Source organism: Scyliorhinus torazame, chromosome 12, assembly GCF_047496885.1.
Source record: "Scyliorhinus torazame isolate Kashiwa2021f chromosome 12, sScyTor2.1, whole genome shotgun sequence".
Classification (NCBI taxonomy): Eukaryota; Metazoa; Chordata; class Chondrichthyes; order Carcharhiniformes; family Scyliorhinidae; genus Scyliorhinus; species Scyliorhinus torazame.
Genome location: NC_092718.1, coordinates 83055897 through 83075674, shown reverse-complemented (window position 1 = coordinate 83075674; position 19778 = coordinate 83055897). Strand labels below are relative to the sequence as shown.

Sequence of the window (19778 nt, the reverse complement as noted above, 5' to 3'; positions counted from 1 at the left end):
ATCATGGCTACATTAGCCGCACAGTAGTAGTTACAAACGTTGGACAGCGCCAACCCACCCTCTCCACCGACTACGCTCCAACACTACTTTCTTCACTTGCGGGGTTTTACCCTCCCACACAAAGCCCAAAATCACCTTATTCCTCCGTTTAAAAAAGACCCTCGGGATAAAGATGGGGAGACACTGAAAGACAAACAGAAAAATGGGAGGACCGTCATTTCACGGTCTGTACCCTCCCCGCCAGTGACAGCGGGAGCATGTCGCATCTCCTAAAATCCTCCTTCATTTGCTCTACAAGCCGGGACAAGTTTAACTTGTGCAATGTCTCCCATTCCCGTGTCACCTGGATTCCCAGATAGCGAAGGCTCCTTCCCAACATTCTAAACGGCAGCTCATCCAGTCTCCTCTCCTGCCCTCTCGCCTGGATCACAAACATCTCGCTTTTCCATATATTCAATTTATACCCCAAAAACCTGCCAAATTCCCCGAAGATACGTATAATCTCCCCCATCCCCTCTAACGGGTCTGTAATGTACAGGAGCAGGTCATCCGCGTAAAGCGAGACCCGGTGTTCCACCCCCGCCCCCCCCCCCCCCCCCGGACCAGCCCTTTCCAGTTCCTAGAGGCTCTTAACGCCATGGCCAATGGCGCTAAGGCCAGAGCAAACAACAGCGGGGAGAGGGGACCCCCTTGCCTTGTCCCTCGGCGCAGTTTAAAATAGCCCGACATCTGCCGATTTGTGCGCACACTTGCTACTTGCACACTTGGGCAGCACGGTAGCCTTGTGGATAGCACAATTGCTTCACAGCTCCAGGGTCCCAGGTTCGATTCCGGCTTGGGTCACTGTCTGTGCGGAGTCTGCACATCCTCCCCGTGTGTGCGTGGGTTTCCTCCGGGTGCTCCGGTTTCCTCCCACAGTCCAAAGATGTGCAGGTTAGGTGGATTGGCCATGATAAATTGCCCTTAGTGTCCAAAATTGCCATTAGTGTTGGGTGGGGTTACTGGGTTATGGGGATAGGGTAGAGGTGTGGACCTTGGATAGGGTGCTCTTTCCAAGAGCCAGTGCAGACTCGATGGGCCGAATGGCCTCCTTCTGCACTGTAAATTCTATGAAAGTATCTCCCCAGCCAACCTATCCCTCTATGCTCATTTCACCTTTTCCCTATGGGCTCGTATTGAAATTAACTCTCCTCTAACCACTGCCTTCAGAGATTTCCACGCCGTTGCTGTCGAGACTTCCCCCGTATCATTTATTTCCAAGTAGTTCTGGATGGACTTGCTCACCCACCCACACCCTCATCTACTAATAGTCCCACATCCAACCTCCATAACGGGCGCTGCTCTCCCTCCATACTAGCCCGTAGATCCACCCAATGTGGGGCATGATCCGATACCGTGATTGCCGAGTACTCGGTATCAACCACCCCTGGCACTAGAGCCCTGCTCAGGATGAAAAAGTCGACCCGAGAATATACTTTGTGGACATGGGAGAAAAAAGAAAACTCCTTCACTCTTGGCCATCTGAACCTCCATAGGTCTATTCCCCCCCATCTGCTCCATAATCCCCTTCAATTCCTTTGCCGTGGCTGGCACCCTCCCTGTCCTAGATTTTGACCGGTCCAATCCTGGATCAATGACTGTATTGAAATCTCCCCCCATAATCAGATTATGTGACGCGAGGTCCAGGATCTTACCTAACACCTGCCTCATAAATTCCGCAACATCCCAGTTTGGTGCATATACATTCATGAGTACCACTCGCATCCCCCCAAGCTTCCCACTCACCATAATGTACCTGTCCCCTGCTTCTGACATGATTCAATGCCTCAAATGCCACCCATTTGTTGATCAGGATCGCAACCCCCCCTGGTCTTAAGAGTCCAGCCCTGAATGAAATACCTGGCCGACCCATCTCTTCCTCTATCTGGTCTGGTCTATAACCTTTAGGTGTGTCTCTTGTAACATTGCCACGTCCGCCTTCAATCCCCTCAGATGCGCGAACACGCGAGCCCTCTTAACCGGCCCACTTAGCCCTCTGATGTTCCAGGTAATCAGCCTAGTCGGGGGGCTTTCCCCCCCCCCCGCCCACCGATTAGCCATCACCCTTCTTAGGCTAGCCACCGGCTCGCGTCCGTTGCCTCCTTGGGCCCGCACTCGGGCATCTGCCGTCCTCCACCTCCCCTGTCAGCAGAGCAGCACCCCCCACCCCTCCCTCCCCACCAGTAACAGCACCAGAATATCAAACCCCCATATCAAACTCATCACCTGCTCACCCCCCACTGCGCTTCCATGAGCTAGCCAACCTAGCTAACCTATTAGCTCCCGCCCATGGCACCAGACCTCCTATCTCCCCATTGTTCTCCCTCCTCCCCCCCGCTTGGAGATACATATTCAAAGCATCACAGTCCCCAGTAAACAAACAGTAGAAAAAATCCCTCCACCCAACTTCCAATGGAACAGAGTTAGCTTTACATTTCTGAGCAGCTGCTCAAACATCTTAGCACAACGAAAACCAAAAGAAAACAGGAAGGGGCAAAAATAACCAAAGAAAAAAAAAAGGAACAAGAAACAAAAATAACCCCTTGTTCCAGAGAGCACTGCATATTCAAAAAAACACAGAAGTGATTTTGACCAAATCGTCACTGCAATATCCTCCCCCAGGGATCAGTGACCTTAATCCCCTGCTAGCCTTTTGCCCTTGATAAAGTTCATCACTTCGTCCGGTGATTCCAAATAAAGTTCCTGGCCCTCAAACGTGACCCAGAGACATGCTGGATACAACTTCCCGAACTTCACCCCCTTCTTGAAGAGGGCCGATTTTGCCCTATTAAATCCAGCTCGCCTTCTGGCCAGTTCCGCGCCCAGTTCCTGGTAGATGCACAACTCACAGTTCTCCCACATGCAGCTCCGTACCTGCTGGGCCCACCACAAAATCTGTTCCTTGTCCAGGAACCGGTGCATTCGCACCACCATTGCCCTCGGCGGTTCATTCGCTCGCAGCTTCCTTGCAAGAGCTCTATGCGCTCTGTCCACTTCCAAGGGCCGCGTAAACACCCATCTCCCATCAACGTTGCCAGCATTCTTGCCACATATGCCCCCACGTCCGATCCCTCACTGCCCTCAGGGAGGCCGACGATTCTCAGGTTCTGTCTCCTGGACCTGTTTTCCAAGTCCCCCAGCTTCTTCTCCAACCTTTCCTGGTGGTCCTTCACCAGCCCCACCTTGGCCTCCAAAGCGGTTAGACAGTCCTCGTGCTCGGACACCTTTTCCTCCACCTTCTGAAACGCACGTCCGTGGGTTTCTAGACCCTGTTCCACCCGATCAATCGATGCCTTAATCGGGTCCAGCATACCTTTCTTTAGCTTGGCGAAACTCTCCTCAAAGAACGTTACCAGCTGTACCGTCGACCACTGTGCCACCACCCCAGGATCCTGCACCTCCGCCACGCGTTCCTGCGCTGCCGGTTCTGGACACGTCTTCCTTGCTTGACTATCTCTCCTTACACAGCCACTTCTATTCCACTGCTCCATACACTGGTGGGGGATTTCTCCTCACTGTCTCACTCTCCACCGATTTATCCAGTAAAATTCCGAAAAACCGGGAGAAAAGATCCAAAAAGTTTGTCACAAGTGGGAGCTGCCAAATGTGCGACCTCCTACTCCATGGCCACCACCGGAAGTCCCAACTTTTTATTTTCATCGGCCACTCCTGCTACCTCGGCCTCTAGCGATGCAAGGTCATCCTCGTGACTCGCAAGCAGCTCCTTAACACCCTTCAGTGTCTCTCCATGATTTTTTACCGCCCCAATGGCTTTGTCAAGCTCCATCTGGACCAGGCCCATCCTCGAATATCCACTGCCTCTCGAAGTGCAGGTTAAATTCTAAAAGCGTGTCTAGTATGATCGTGGCTGCTGCTGAGGGCAGCTCTGTCAACACCATCTCAGGTGCTGAGGCGCTCCATGGGCTGTCGAGTCTGTCGAGAGCAGATCACTTTGGGCTTCTTGGTTTCTCTTCTTTTTTGTTTGTGCATGGGATCGGTATGGAGGGAACCTATTCTGTTGGTCCCTGGTGAATATCACTCGGAAAAATTGGTGAAAATTCCAAAAGAAAAGTGGGTAGCTATTGGAGCTCCCAGAAACGCAACCTCCCTCTTACACATCACACCGGACGTTATGCCTGGCAAACCTGTTAGAATTCTTTGAGGAGGTAACAAGGAAGTTAGACAAAGTAGAACCAGTGGACGTGATTTATTCAAAGAGTACCCTAACCTGGCCCACTCCCCTACCCTATCCTGGTAACCCCACCCAACCTGCACATCCTTGAACACTGAAGATCAATTTAGCATAGCCTATCCACCTAACCTGCACATTTTTGGACTGTTGGAGGAAACCGGAGCACCCGGAAGAAACCCACACAGACATGAGGACAAAGCGCAAACTCCAGACAGTCACGCAAGGCTAGAATTGAACCCGAGCACCCAGTGCTGGGAGGCAGTAGTGCTAACCACTGTGCCACCATGCCAACCTTATGTTAACATTCATTTTGGGAGGGCTAGATTACAAGAGCAGGGGTGCATTTCTGAGGTTGGATAAGGCTCTGGTCAGACCCCATTTGGAACATTGTGAGCAGTCTTGTGCCCCATATCTAAGGAAGGATGTGCTGGCCTTGGAGGGGGTCAGATGAGATTCACAAGAAAGATCCCAGCAATGAAGGGCTTGCCATATGAGGAGTAGTTGAGGGCTCTGGGTCTGTACTCGATGGATTTAAAAAATTAAAAAGTTAAGAGCATCCAATTCTTTTTTTTCCAATTAAGGGGCAATTTAGCATGACCAATTCACCTACCCTGCACAGCTTTTTGGATTGTGGGGGTGAGACCCACACAGACATGGGGAGAATACTCGATGGAGTTTCGAAGGATGAGGGGGGGCCGGGGGATGTCATTGAAACTTACAGGATCATGAAGCCCAGATAGATTGGACGTGGAGAGGATGTTTCCACTAGTAGGGGAAACGAGAAACCAAGGCACAGCCTCAGACTAAAGGGATGATCCTTTAAAACAGAGATGAGGAGGAATTTCTTCAGCCAGAGGGTGGTGAATCTGTGGAACTCTTTGCCACAGAAGGCTGTGGAGGCCAAATCACTGAGTGTCTTTAAGACAGAGATAGAGAGGCTCTTGATTAATATGGGGATCAGGGGTTATGGAGAGAAAGCAAGAGAATGGGGATGAGAATTATATCAGCCATGATGAAAATGAAATGAAAACCGTTTATTGTCACAAGTAGGCTTCAATGAAGCTACTGTGAAAAGCCCCTAGTCACCACATTCCGGCGCCTGTTCGGGGAGGCTGGTACGGGAATTGAACCGTGCTGCTGGCCTGCCTTGGTCTGCTTTAAAAGCCAGCGATTTAGCCCAGTGTGCTAAACCAGCCCCTAAATTGAATGGCGGAGCAGACTTGATGGGCCAAATGCCCTAATTCTGTTCCTATATCTAATGGTCTATCTCAACGCCTCACTCCCACTCTCTCCCCAAGCCCCTTGATACCTTTAGAGTCTAGAAATCTATCCATTTCCTTCTGGGATATACTCAGTGACTTGGCCTCTACATTCAGTGGCAGAGAATTGCACAAGTTCACCGCTCTCTGTGTAACACCCAGGATGAGGTTTTGAGGGAAAACCTCAGTAATTAATCTAATCTATCTGTCGATTCTTTTCAACCACGATGCCCTTCGGTTTTATCGTACCTCCCTCCCAATGAAGATTCTCCCAGGAACACGCACGTGGCCGTCGAGGAGGACGGAAACTGGCTGGAGACAGGGGAGCATATTCCCTTGACCTGCGTCACCGACAGCAACCCGGAACCACACAACTACACCTGGCTTCAGAAGGCCGGTGACACCGAGGTCAGTCTGAGCCAATACACCAGGAGAATTACCGTCAGCCGAGATTCCGGGAGTTACATCTGCATCGCCTTCAACTCCATTGGATCTGAGAAATCAACTCCAGAACCAAAGGCGGGCAATGGTGAGCATTACTTCCAAAATACTAACGTCCCTTCGGGAGGGAAATCTGCCGTCCTTACCTGGTCTGACCTACATGTAACTCCAAGGGTCAGTGCAGACATAATGTGCCAAATGGCCTCTTTCTGCACTGTAGGGATTCTATGATCTGTGATTCTTCAGCATCGAATCTGGTGAAATCTCATGGCTTCAGGTCAAGCATGGACAAGGACACCTCGGCCTGAATCGTTCTGCTGCAGAAAGTGGCCTTCAGCCCATTGTGGCTGCATCGGCTCTCCAAACAAGCATCCTGACTCAGTGCTGTTCCTCTGCCTTTTCCCCGTACCTCTCTACATTGTTTCCATTCAAATAATCATCTAATGCCTTCTCGAGTGCCTCAATTGAACCTTCCCCCACCACACTTCCAGGCCGTGCGTTCCAGACTACAAGGCTTTTTCTCACATCACATTTGCTTCTTTTGCAAATCTCTTTAAATCTGTGCCCCTCTTGTTCTTGATCCTTTTCCTAGCGGGAATGGTTTCTTCCCGTCTATTCTGTCCAGCCCCCTCATGATTTTGAACATTGTTATAACACCCTGGGCGAGTGTGCAGTCACTTCCAGCCCCAAGGACACCAGAGTCCCAACATGAGTGAATTAACCAATAATTCATGTTTTCCAAAGATCTTTAACCCTTGACTGTTCCAATGAGCTACAGACACCCGATTTATAAATAAAACATGAATAAACAGTTTATTAATAGTAAGAGGAAAAGATTCATATATATATATAGAGAGAGAGAAATAACAGGACAATTATCTACCAGGCTTCTTAATCCCACAATTTTGTCCCACCCTTCACCCAGACACAGTTTTGGGAGATCAGTTTCGGGAGCGGCCACAGGGAGCAAGTGGTGCTGGGAGAGGTAAGTACTGTTTTAAAACTTCCTTACCTTGCAGGTCAGCTGGTAGTTTCGGCAGTGCAGTTTCGGGAACAGGCCTATTGGCTGACTGTAAATCAGGAAGGATACAAAAGGTGTGGTTGAAGTGCCTTTAGAAACAGAGTGCTGGAGGCAAACAGAGTGTATCTGAGTTTGGGTAAGGCTGAGTTCGGGTAAGAGGTGTTTTTTGGAGTTTGGTGTTTGGGGTTGAGTTTCCAAAAAAAAAACCCCAATTATTTAAGTAAATTAATTAACTAGTTAAGGGAATTTGGTGCTCATCTTAAGGAGGTGCAGAGAAGCAGACCTGTGGGGGAGTCTCGGGAGCAATTACATCACAGCCAGCAGGTAAGTGATTGGCTTGTGACTGGTAAGTGATTTTTTTATCTTTTCTCTCTTTGACTTTCTCTTAGCTGTGTAGAGTAGTTCAAATTTAACTTCAGGTTTAAGTCATGGCAGGAGAGCTCAGACCCGTGTCATGCTCCTCTTGTGAGATGTGGCTAATTAAGGGACCCTTCTGGTGTCCCTGACTCCTTCATCTGCAAGAAGTGTGTCCAACTGCAGCTCCTATTAGACCGCTTGACTGCTCTGGAGCTGCGGATGGACTCACTTTGGAGCATCCGCGATGCTGAGGAAGTTGTGGATAGCACATTCAGTGAGTTGGTCACACCGCAGATTAAAATTACTGAGGCAGATAGGGAATGGGTGACCAACAGACAGAGGAAGAGTAGGAAGGCAGTGCAGGGATCCCCTGCGGTCATCTCCCTCCAAAACAGATTTACCGTTTTGGAAACTGTTGGGGGAGATGGCTCACCAGGAGAAGGTGGCAGCAGCCAGGTTCATGGCACCGTGGCTGGCTCTGCTGCACAGAAGGGCGGGAAAAAGAGTGGCAGAGCTATAGTGATAGGGGATTCAATTGTAAGGGGAATAGACAGGCGTTTCTGCGGACGCAAACGAGAATCCAGGTTGGTATGTTGCCTCCCTGGTGCAAGGGTCAAGGATGTCTCAGAGCGGCTGCAGGACATTCTGGGGGAGAGGGTGAACAGCCAGCTGTCGTGGTGCATATAGGCACCAACGATATATGTAAAAAACAAGATGAGGTCCTACAAGCTGAATTTAGGGAGTTAGGAGTTAAACTAAAAAGTAGGCCCTCAAAGGTAGTAATCTCAGGATTTCTACCAGTGCCACGTGATAGTCAGAGTAGGAATGACAGGATAGCTAGGATGAATACGTGGCTTGAGAGATGGTGTGAGAGGGAGGGTTTCAAATTCCTGGGACATTGGGACCAGTTCTGGGGGAGGTGGGACCTGTACAAATCGGACGGTCTGCAGCTGAGTGGAACCGGATACAATGTTCTCGGGGGTGTGTTTGCTAGTGCAGTTGGGGAGGGTTTAAACTAATGTGGCAGGGGGATGGGAACCGATGTAGGAAGTCAGTGGGGATGGAAACAAAAGGCAGGAAGGGAGAGTGTGTAAAGCATGACCAGAGAAAGCAGGGCAGAGAGCAAGGAAAGTCTACATTAAACTGCATTTATTTCAATGCAAGGGGCCTGACGGGCAAAGCGGATGAACTCAGGGCATGGACGGGCACATGGGACTGGGATATTATAGCTATGACTGAATCATGGCTAAGGGAGGGGCAGGACTGGCAGCTCAATGTTCCGGGGTACAGATGCTATAGAAAGGATAGAACAGGAGGTAAGAGAGGAGGGGGAGTGGCGTTTTTGATTAGGGAGAACATCACGGCAGTACTTAGAGGGGATATATCCGAGGGTTCGCCCACTGAGTCTATATGGGTGGAACTGAAAAATAAGAAGGGAGAGATCACCTTGATAGGACTGTACTACAGGCCCCCAAATAGTCAGCGGGAAATTGAGGAGCAAATATGTCAGGAGATTACAGATAGCTGCAAGAAAAATAGGGTGGTAATAGTAGGGGACTTTAACTTTCCCAACATTGACTGGGACAGCCATAGCATTAGGGGCTTGGATGGAGGGAAATGTTTGAGTGTATTCAGGAGGAATTTCTCATTCAGTATGTGGATGGACCGACTAGAGAGGGGGCAAAACATGACCTCGTCTTGGGAAATAAGGAAGGGCAAGTGACAGAAGTGTTAGTGAGGGATCACTTTGGGACAAGTGACCATAACTCCACTAGTTTTAAGATAGCTATGGAGAATGATAGGTCTGGCCCAAGAGTTAAAATTCTTAATTGGGGCAAGGCCAATTTTGATGGTATCAGACAGGAACTTTCAGAGGTAGATTGGGGGAGACTGTTGGCAGGCAAAGTGACGGCTGGTAAATGGGAGGCTTTTAAAAATGTGTTAACCAGGGTTCAGGGTAAGCACATTCCCTTTAGAGTGAAGGGCAAGGCTGGTAGAAGTAGGGAACCATGGATGACTCGAGATATTGAGACTCTGGTCAAAAAGAAGAAGGAGGCATATGACGTACATAAACAACTGGGATCAAGTGATCCCTTAAAGAGTATAGAGATTGTCGAAATAGAGTTAAGAGGGAAATCAGGAGGGCAAAAAGGGGACATGAAATTGCTTTGGCAAATAATGCAAAGGAGAATCCAAAGAGCTTCTACAGATACATAAAGGGAAAAAGAGTAACTAGGGACAGAGTAGGGCCTATTAAGGATCAACAAGGACATCTATGTGCAGAGCCACAAGAGTTGGGTGAGACCCTGAATGAATATTTCTCATCGGTATTCACGGTGGAGAAAGGCATGGATGTTAGGAAACTAAGGGAAATAAATAGTGATGTCTTGAGAAGTGTGCATATTACAGAGGAGGAGGTGCTGGAAGTCTTAAAACGCATCAAGGTAGATAAATCCCCGGGACCTGATGAAATGTACCCAGGATGTTGTGGGAGGCTAGGGAGGAAATTGCGGGTCCCCTAACAGAGATATTTGAATCATCGGCAGCCACAGGTGAGGTGCCTGAAGATTGGAGAGTAGCGAATGTTGTGCCCTTGTTTAAGAAGGGCAGCAGGGAAAAGCCTGGGAACTACAGACCGGTGAGCCTAACGTCTGTAGTAGGTAAGTTGCTAGAAGGTATTCTGAGAGACAGGATCTACAAGCATTTAGAGAGGCAAGGACTGATTCGGGGCAGTCAGCATGGCTTTGTGCGTGGAAAATCATGTCTCACAAATTTGATTGAGTTTTTTGAGGGGGTGACCAAGAAGGTAGATGAGGGCAGTGCAGTAGACGTTGTCTACATGGACTTTAGCAAAGCCTTTGACAAGGTACCGCATGGTAGGTTGTTGCAGAAGGTTAAAGCTCACGGGATCCAGGGTGAGGTTGCCAATTGGATTCAAAATTGGCTGGACGACAGAAGACAGAGGGTGGTTGTAGAGGGTTGTTTTTCAAACTGGAGGCCTGTGACCAGTGGTGTGCCTCAGGGATCGGTGCTGGGTCCACTGTTATTTGTGATTTATATTAATGATTTGGATGAGAATTTAGGAGGCATGGTTAGTAATTTTGCAGATGACACCAAGATTGGTAGCACAGTGGACAGTGAAGAAGGTTATCTAGGATTGCAACGGGATCTTGATCAATTAGGCCAGTGGGCCGACGAATGGCAGATGGAGTTTAATTTAGATAAATGTGAGGTGATGCATTTTGGCAGATCGAATCAGGCCAGGACCTACTCAGTTAATGGTATGGCGTTGGGGAGAGTTATGGAACAAAGAGATCTAGGAGTACAGGTTCATAGCTCCTTGAAGGTGGAGTCGCAGGTGGACAGGGTGGTGAAGAAGGCATTCGGCATGCTTGGTTTCATTGGTCAGAACATTGAATACAGGAGTTGGGACGTCTTGTTGAAGTTGTACAAGACATTGGTACGGCCACACTTGGAATACTGTGTGCAGTTCTGGTCACCCTATTATAGAAAGGATATTATTAAACTAGAAAGAGTGCAGAAAAGATTTACTAGGATGTTACCGGGACTTGATGGTTTGAGTTATAAGGAGAGGTTGGATAGACTGGGACTTTTTTCCTTGGAGCATAGGAGGCTTAGGGGTGATCTTATAGAGGTCTATAAAATAATGAGGGGCATAGATAAGGTAGATAGTCAACATCTTTTCCTAAAGGTAGGGGAGTCTAAAACTAGAGGGCATAGGTTTAAGGTGAGAGGGGAGAGATTCAGAAGGGCCCAGAGGGGCAATTTCTTCACTCAGAGGGTAGTGAGTGTCTGGAATGTGCTGCCAGAGGTAGTAGTAGAGGCGGGTACAATTGTGTCTTTTAAAAAGTATTTAGATAGTTACATGGGTGAGATGGGTATAGAGGGTTATGGGCCAAGTGCGGGCAACTGGGACTAGCTTAATGGTAAAAACTGGGCGGCATGGACTGGTTGGGCCGAAGGGCCTGTTTCCATGCTGTAAACTTCTATGATTCTATGATTCTACATACAAGACAGATGCACGGTAATTGTAGGAGAAGATTAAAAGAAAATGGAGAATAAATGGAAAATTTAAGATGAGTCTTCAGTGCTGTGGTTGCGGCCTCTGGAAACCTCTTCTGTACTCTCTCCAATGCGTTCAAATCCATCCTATAGTATGGCACCCAGAACTGTACACAATATTCCAGCTGAGGTCTAACTCGTGTCTTGTACACGTTCAGCATTGTGCTCTGTGTCCCTATTGATAAAGCCCAGAATACTATCTGCTTTACTAACTGCTCTCTCCACCTGTCCTTCCACCTTCAATAGTCTGTACACAGATATACCCAGGTCCCTCTGCTCATGCTCCCCTTTAGAATTTGCCCTTTATTTTATATTGTATCTCAATGTTCTTCCAACCGAAAAGTATCATCTCGAACTTCTCCACATTGAACTTCATCTGCCACCTATCTGCGCACTCCACCAACGTGCCCACATCATTTTCAAGTTCGACACTGTCCTAATCACAGTTTATAATGTTTCCAGCTTTTGTGTCATCCGCAAACTTTGGATTTGTCCCCTGCACACCTAGATCATTAATATATATCAGGATATGCAAAGGTCCCAATGTTGAACTCTGGGGAACTCCACTACAAACATTCCCCAGCCCGACAAATATGCATTGACTCTCAGCTACCTAATATTCAACCAATTTTACATTGGCGTTACTACTGTGCCTTTTATTCCAAGAGCTATAATTTTTCTCAAAAGTCTGTTGCGCGGCACTACATCGAATGTCTTCCGAATGTCCATGTACACTACATCAGCGGTGTTATCCTCATCAATCCTTCCTGTTACCTTCTCAAAAACCCCAGCAAGTTAATTAAACATGATTTCCTCTATAGAAACCCTTGCTGGCTCTTTCTACTCAACCCACATCTTTCCATGTGACTATTAATTCCCTTCCGAATAATTGTTTCTCAAAGTTCGTCCACCACTGATGTTAAATTGGTCCAAAGTTGCTGGATTTATCCTTAACTCCTTTTTTAAACAAGGGTGTAACATTTGCAATTCTCCAGTCCCTTGGCACCTCTCCTGAGGCTAGGGAAGACAGGAAGATTATGGCCAGTACCCCTGCAATTTCGATTCTCTTCCATAGAATCCCTACAGAGCAGAAGGAGGCATTCAGCCCATTGAGTCTGCACCAACCCTCAGGAAGAGCACCCTAACTAGACCACTCCCCTGCCCTATCCCCATAACCCACCTTTACCTGCACATCTTTGGGCACTAAGGGGCAATTTTAGCATGGCCAATCCACCCAACCTGCACACCTTTGGACATGAAGAGGTTATTTTAGCATTACTAATCCACCTAACCTATACATCTTTGGACTGTGGGAGCACCCGGAGGAAACCCATGCAGACACGGGGAAAACTTGCAAATTCCACACAGACTTCCTTCAATATCCTTGGATGGTCTGATGCCTTGACAACCTTCAGTATAGGCAGTCTATTCCATACTTCCTCCTTATCAATTTGAACCCTTCTCAGGACAGAGTTTCCTCGTCTGTCACCATGGCCTGGGTAGGACCTACCTCCTTTATGAAGACAGTGGCACAGTGGTTAGCACTGCCACCTCACAGCACCATAGACCCATAAGGATTCTATGATTCAATAACAGATGCAAATTACTGAATACCACGGCCATGGCCCCTATCTCCATGAATAAATTCCCCTTCAGGTTCTGAATCGGCTCAACTCCTCTTTTTGACCACCATCTGGCCCCTCGAGCCTGCTCCACCATTCAATGAGATCATGGCTGATCTTTTGTGGACTCAGCTCCACTTTCCGGCCCGAACACCATAACCCTTAATCCCTTTATTCTTCAAAAAACTCTCTATCTTTATCTTAAAAACATTTAATGAAGGAGCCTCTACTGCTTCACTGGGCAAGGAATTCCATAGATTCACAACCCTTTGGGTGAAGACGTTCCTCCTAAACTCAGTCCTAAATCTACTTCCCCTATTTTGAGGCTATGCCCCCTAGTTCTGCTTTCACCCGCCAGTGGAAACAACCTGCCTGCATCTATCCTATCTATTCCCTTCATAATCTTATATGTTTCTATAAGATCCCCCCTCATCCTTCTAAATTCCAACGAGTACAGTCCCAGTCTACTCAACCTCTCCTTGTAATCCAACCCCTTCAGCTCTGGGATTAACCTAGTGAATCTCCTCTGCACACCCTCCAGTGCCAGTACGTCCTTTCTCAGGTAAGGAGACCAAAACTGAACACAATACGCCAGGTGTGGCCTCATTAACACCTTATACAATTGCAGCAGAACCTCCCTAGTCTTAAACTCCATCCCTCTAGCAATGAAGGACAAAATTCCATTTGCCTTCTTAATCACCTGTTGCACCTGTAAACCAACTTTTTGTGACTCATGCACTAGCACACCCAGGTCTCTCTGCACAGCAGCATGTTTTAATATTTTATCATTTAAATAATAATCCCTTTTGCTGTTATTCCTACCAAAATGGATAACCTCACATTTGTCAACATTGTATTCCATCTGCCAGACCCTAGCCCATTCACTTAGCCTATCCAAATCCCTCTGCAGACTTCCAGTATCCTCTGCACTTTTTGCTTTACCACTTATCTTAGTGTCATCTGCAAACTTGGACACATTGCCCTTGGTCCCCAACACCAAATCATCTATGTAAATTGTGAACAGTTGTGGGCCCAACACTGATCCCTGAGGGACACCACTCGCTACTGATTGCCAACCAGAGAAACACCCATTAATCCCCACTCTTTGCTTTCTATTAATTAACCAATCCTCGATCCATGCTACTACTTTCCCCTTAATGCCATGCACCTTTATCTTATGCAACAACCTTTTGTGTGGCACCTTGTCAAAGGCTTTCTGGAAATCCAGATATACCACATCCATTGACTCCCCGTTATCTACCGCACTGTTAATGTCCTCAAAAAATTCCACTAAATTAGTTAGGCACGACCTGCCCTTTATGAACCCATGCTGCGTCTGTCCAATGGGACAATTTCCATCCAGATGCCTCGCTATTTCTTCCTTGATGATAGATTCCAGCATCTTCCCTACGACCGAAGTTAAGCTCACTGGCCTATAATTACCCGCTTTCTGCCTACCTCCTTTTTTAAACAGTGGTATCACGTTTGCTAATTTCCAATCCGCCGGGACCACCCCAGAGTCTAGTGAATTTTGGTAAATTATCACTTGTGCATTTGCAATTTCCCTACCCATCTCTTTTAGCACTCTGGGATGCATGCCAGCAGGTCCAGGAGACTTGTCAACCTTTACCCCCATTAGCTTGCCCATCACTACCTCCTTGTGATTTTTGTCAGTAATTATCATCTCCACCCAGGACAAAAGGTTCGGCACAACATCGTGGGCCCAAGGGCCTGTTCTGTGCTGTATTTTCTATGTTCAAACACACAGTGTTGCAAACCATCGGTAGGTTTGGATCGTTTATGATCCACCTTCAGTTAGAACTCTAAGACTTCCTCTGGAATCGCCGTCACATCCACTGACTTGGGCTTTCACAGAGAATATTCCCCTCAGGTCCGTGCAATTCTAACTTGCGACCACCAGCTGGACCACCAGCCTCACTGAGTCAATCTGAAGTTCTCAACATGAAAATTTAAAAGAGGGTTTTTAAATCACTGACCTTGCCTGCAGCTTCTGCTTGCTAACTTTCCTTTGGTCAATCTGACTGTAGAGAGAGAAAGGTCTTTACTTTTCTCCTTCAGTCAAAGGCCCACCAGAGCAGAGAGTTCAGGGCTTGTACTCTCCAGCTTATTGATCCAACTAAAAACTAACTCAGAAAACAATCTCCGAACTGCTCAGCTGAGGAGAAAACAGAGCCTCCAACAGGAGGTTTGAGAGAGATCTTTCCCCTTCAGGGAGAAAGCCTTCTTCAACTCTGTCCCCAAAATGAAACTAAGACCTGAGAGTCAGCCTGCCTTTCCTTGCAGAACATTCTGGAAGCTTCTGACAGGCTCCACCAATCACAATCGAGAATCAAACAAGATCCAGAATTTCAGAAGAGTCGATTGGCTGCTAGCCAAGTCCATCAAAATAACATCATGGGACTAAACCACACAGTGCATGCTCTCAGGGTAATCCCCTAGGGTAAATTCAAATTGCAGCTTGCAGATGGGGGGGGGGGGGGGGTCAAAAATCTGTAGTTTAAAGTAGCCAGCAAGACAGGAATTAAAAATGACACAAGGATCAGACAAGGATTTAAAAGAGATTCCTAACAAAATATATCACCATTTCTTTGCTATCTTGGAACAAGCTCCACATGGTTGCAAGAACAACTTGCACCACAAGGACTGCAGCGCTTAAAGAAGGCAGCCCACCACCACTTTCTCAAGGGACAATTAGGGATGGGCAACAAATGCCGGCCTAGCCAGCGACGGCAATATCCTGTAAATTAATAAAAATCAATCTGTGACTCCTGAAAACTGGGATGGATGGATTTTTGTGGGGGGATTATTATTAAGGGTTACAGAGCTAAAGCGGGGGTTAATATATTTAAGATTAATTTCAATCATGGAAGTTTGCAACAGACCTGAGGGGCTGAATGGACTCCTCCCATTCCTATGTCCAAATGGATTACATTGCCTGGTGTGAGTGCACAACAATTTGGACTAATTTGGACGAAGACATAATCATTTCTCTTGTTCTGATCTCTGTGGAGAAATTTATTTTTAAAAATTGGCCTTCTGGTTAAGAGCTGAAAGAATGAGGCATTTTAAATCTTGTAATTTAAGAAATGACGAGAACCATTAGAGACAAAATGCTATTTTGTGTTCTCTAGGTATTGGCCCTTCAACAGTCCAACACTCCCTCAGAACTGATCCTCCAATAGTGCAGCGCTCCCTCAGAACTTATCCTCCCAACAGTGCAACACTCCCTCAGAACTGATCCTCCAACACTGCAGCACTCCCGCAGAACTGAATCTCCAACAGTACAGCGCCCCCTCAGAACTGATCCTCCAACAGTACAGCGCCCCCTCAGAACTGATCCTCCAACAGTACAGCGCCCCCTCAGAACTGATCCTCCAACAGTGCAGCACTCCATCAGAACTGAACCTCCAACAGTATAGCGCCCCCTCAGAACTGATCCTCCAACAGTGCAGCGCTCCCTCAGTAATGATCCTCCAACAGTACAGCGCCTCCTCAGAACTGATCCTCCAACGGTGCAACGCTCCCACAGTAATGATCCTCCAACAGTACAGCGCCCCCTCAGAACTGATCCTCCAACAGTGCAGCACTCTCTCAGAACTGATCCTCCAACGGTGCAACGCTCCCACAGTAATGATCCTCCAACAGTACAGCGCCCCCTCAGAACTGATCCTCCAACAGTGCAGCACTCTCTCAGTAATGACCCTCCAACAGTACAGCGCCCCCTCAGAACTGATCCTCCAATTGTGCAGCACTCCCTCAGAACTGATCCTCCAAGAGTGCAGCGCTCTCTCATAACTGATCCTCCAACAGTACAGCGCCCCCTCAGAACTGATCCTCCAACAGTACAGCACTCCCTCAGTCATGATCCTCCAACAGTACAGCGCCCCCTCAGAACTGATCCTCCAACAGTGCAGCACTCCCTCAGAACTGAACCTCCAACAGTACAGCGCCCCCTCAGAACTGATCCTCCAATTGTGCAGCACTCCCTCAGGACTGATCCTCCAAGAGTGCAGCGCTCTCTCATAACTGATCCTCCAACAGTACAGCACCCCCTCAGAACTGATCCTCCAACAGTGCAGCACTCTCTCAGTTATGATCCTCCAACAGTACAGCACTCCCTCAGAACTGATCCTCCAAGAGTGCAGCGCCCCCTCAGAACTGATCCTCCAACAGTGCAGCGTTCCCTCAGTAATGATCCTCCAACAGTACAGCGTTCCCTCAGTAATGATCCTCCAACAGTACAGCGCCCCCTCAGAACTGATCCTCCAACAGTACAGCGCCCCCTCAGGACTGATCCTCCAACAGTACAGCGCCCCCTCAGAACTGATCCTCCAACAGTGCAGCACTCCCTCAGTAATGATCCTCCAACAGTGCAGCGTTCCCTCAGTAATGATCCTCCAACAGGACAGCGTTCCCTCAGTAATGATCCTCCAACAGTACAGCGCCCCCTCAGAACTGATCCTCCAACAGTACAGCACCCCCTCAGAACTGATCCTCCAACAGTACAGCGCCCCCTCAGAACTGATCCTCCAACAGTGCAGCACTCCCTCAGTAATGATCCTCCAACAGTGCAGCGTTCCCTCAGTAATGATCCTCCAACAGTACAGCGTTCCCTCAGTAAAGATCCTCCAACAGTACAGCGCCCCCTCAGAACTGATCCTCCAACAGTACAGCGCCCCCTCAGAACTGATCCTCCAACAGTGCAGCGTACCCTCAGTAATGATCCTCTAACAGTACAGCGCCCCCTCAGAACTGATCCTCCAACAGTACAGCGCCCCTCAGAACTGATCCTCCAACAGTACAGCACCCCCTCAGCACTGATCCTCCAACAGTACAGCGCCCCCTCAGAACTGATCCTCCAACAGTGCAGCACTCTCTCAGTAATGATCCTCCAACAGTACAGCACTCCCTCAGAACTGATCCTCCAAGAGTGCAGCGCTCTCTCATAACTGAACCTCCAAAAGTACAGCGCCCCCTCAGAACTGATCCTCCAATTGTGCAGCACTCCCTTAGAACTGATCCTCCAAGAGTGCAGCGCTCTCTCATAACTGATCCTCCAACAGTACAGCGCCCCCTCAGAACTGAACCTCCAACAGTACAGCAACCCCTCAGAACTGATCCTCCAACAGTGCAGCACTCCCTCAGAACTGATCCTCCAATTGTGCAGCACTCCCTCAGAACTGATCCTCCAAGAGTGCAGCGCCCCCTCAGAACTGATCATCCAACAGTACAGCACTCCCTCAGAACTGATCCTCCAACAGTGCAGCATTCCCTCAGTAATGATCCTCCAACAGTACAGCGTTCCCTCAGTCATGATCCTCCAACAGTACAGCGCCCCCTCAGAACTGATCCTCCAACAGTACAGCGCCCCCTCAGAACTGATCCTCCAACAGTGCAGCACTCCCTCAGTAATGATCCTCCAACAGTACAGCGCCCCCTCAGAACTGATCCTCCAACGGTGCAGTGCTCCCTCAGTTTTGACCCTCCAAAACTGCAGCACTCCCTCAGCACTGACCCCCTGACAGCCCAGAACCCCCTCAGTACTGACTCTCTGACAGTGCAGCACTCCCTCAGTACTGAACCTCCTATAGTATAGCACTCCCTCAGTACTGAACCTCTGACAGTATGGCACTCTCTCAGTACCAAAACTCCGATAGTGCAGCACTGACCCTCTGACAGTGCAGCACTCCCTCAGCACTGACCCTCTGACAGTGCAGCACTCCCTCAGTACTGATCCTCTGACAGTGCAGCATTCCCTCAGCACTGACCCTCTGACAGTGCAGCACTCCCTCAGTACTGACCTCTGATAGTGCAGCACTCCCTCAGTACCAAAACTCCGATAGTGCAGCACTGACCCTCTGACAGTGCAGCACTCCCTCAGCACTGACCCTCTGACAGTGCAGCACTCCCTCAGTACTAACCCTCTGACAGTGCAGCATTCCTTCAGTGCCCATCGTCCAACCGTGCAGCCCTCCCTCATTACTGACCCTCCAACAGCAGCACTCCCTCAGTACTGATCCTCTGACCGTGCAGCACTCCCTCAGTACTGGCCCTCCAACAGTGCAGCTCTCCCTCAATACTGATTCTCTAAAGGTGCAGCACTCCCTCAGTACTGACCCTCCAATGGTGCACCGCTCCCTCAGCACAACCCTTCTGTAAGTTCAGCACTCCTGCAGTACTGATACTCTGATAGTGGAGGACTCCCTCAGTTCCAACACAAGGCTAAATCGCTGGCTTTTAAAGCAGACCAAGGCACGCCAACAGCACGGTTCAATTCCCGTACCAGCATCCCCAAACAGGCGCCGGAATGTGGCGACTAGGGGCTTTTCACAGTAACTTCATTGAAGCCTACTTGTGACCAGAAGCGATATTCATTTAATATTATTTTCATTTTTCAGTTCTGATGCGCTGATAGTGCAGTGCTCCTTGAGTACTGAATCCCTGAAAGTTATAGGATCTCTTATTCTATAACATAAGAGTTAATTGTCCGGTTGATTGGAGGTGTCCAAAACACAACTTTATTGCTAATGTTTCACTTCAACACACTTACATAAGAACTAAATCAAAACTTAAAATGAAATATTCAAATACATGGCAAAGAGTTCTGTCATGATATGCAGATACACACATAATGATATACAGACAAGCAGCTAATGGACACAGAGAACAGGACATGACCAATAGGCAGGCAGGTCACTCGGGTGGGATCTGACTATAAAAGACACGAGGCACTCACACTCCAC

At 48.3% G+C, this 19778-nt stretch overlaps 1 protein-coding gene across 1 annotated transcript in view; it reads left to right on the top strand.

Moving 5' to 3' along the window:
* LOC140386524 (B-cell receptor CD22-like) overlaps positions 1 to 19778 on the top strand; it is a 101312-nt gene that overhangs the window by 56001 nt on the left and 25533 nt on the right. Inside the window, exon 4 of the mRNA XM_072468931.1 lies at positions 5756 to 6019. Within this exon, the coding sequence (XP_072325032.1) occupies positions 5756 to 6019 (264 nt within the window). The remainder of the gene's footprint in view (positions 1 to 5755; positions 6020 to 19778) is intronic.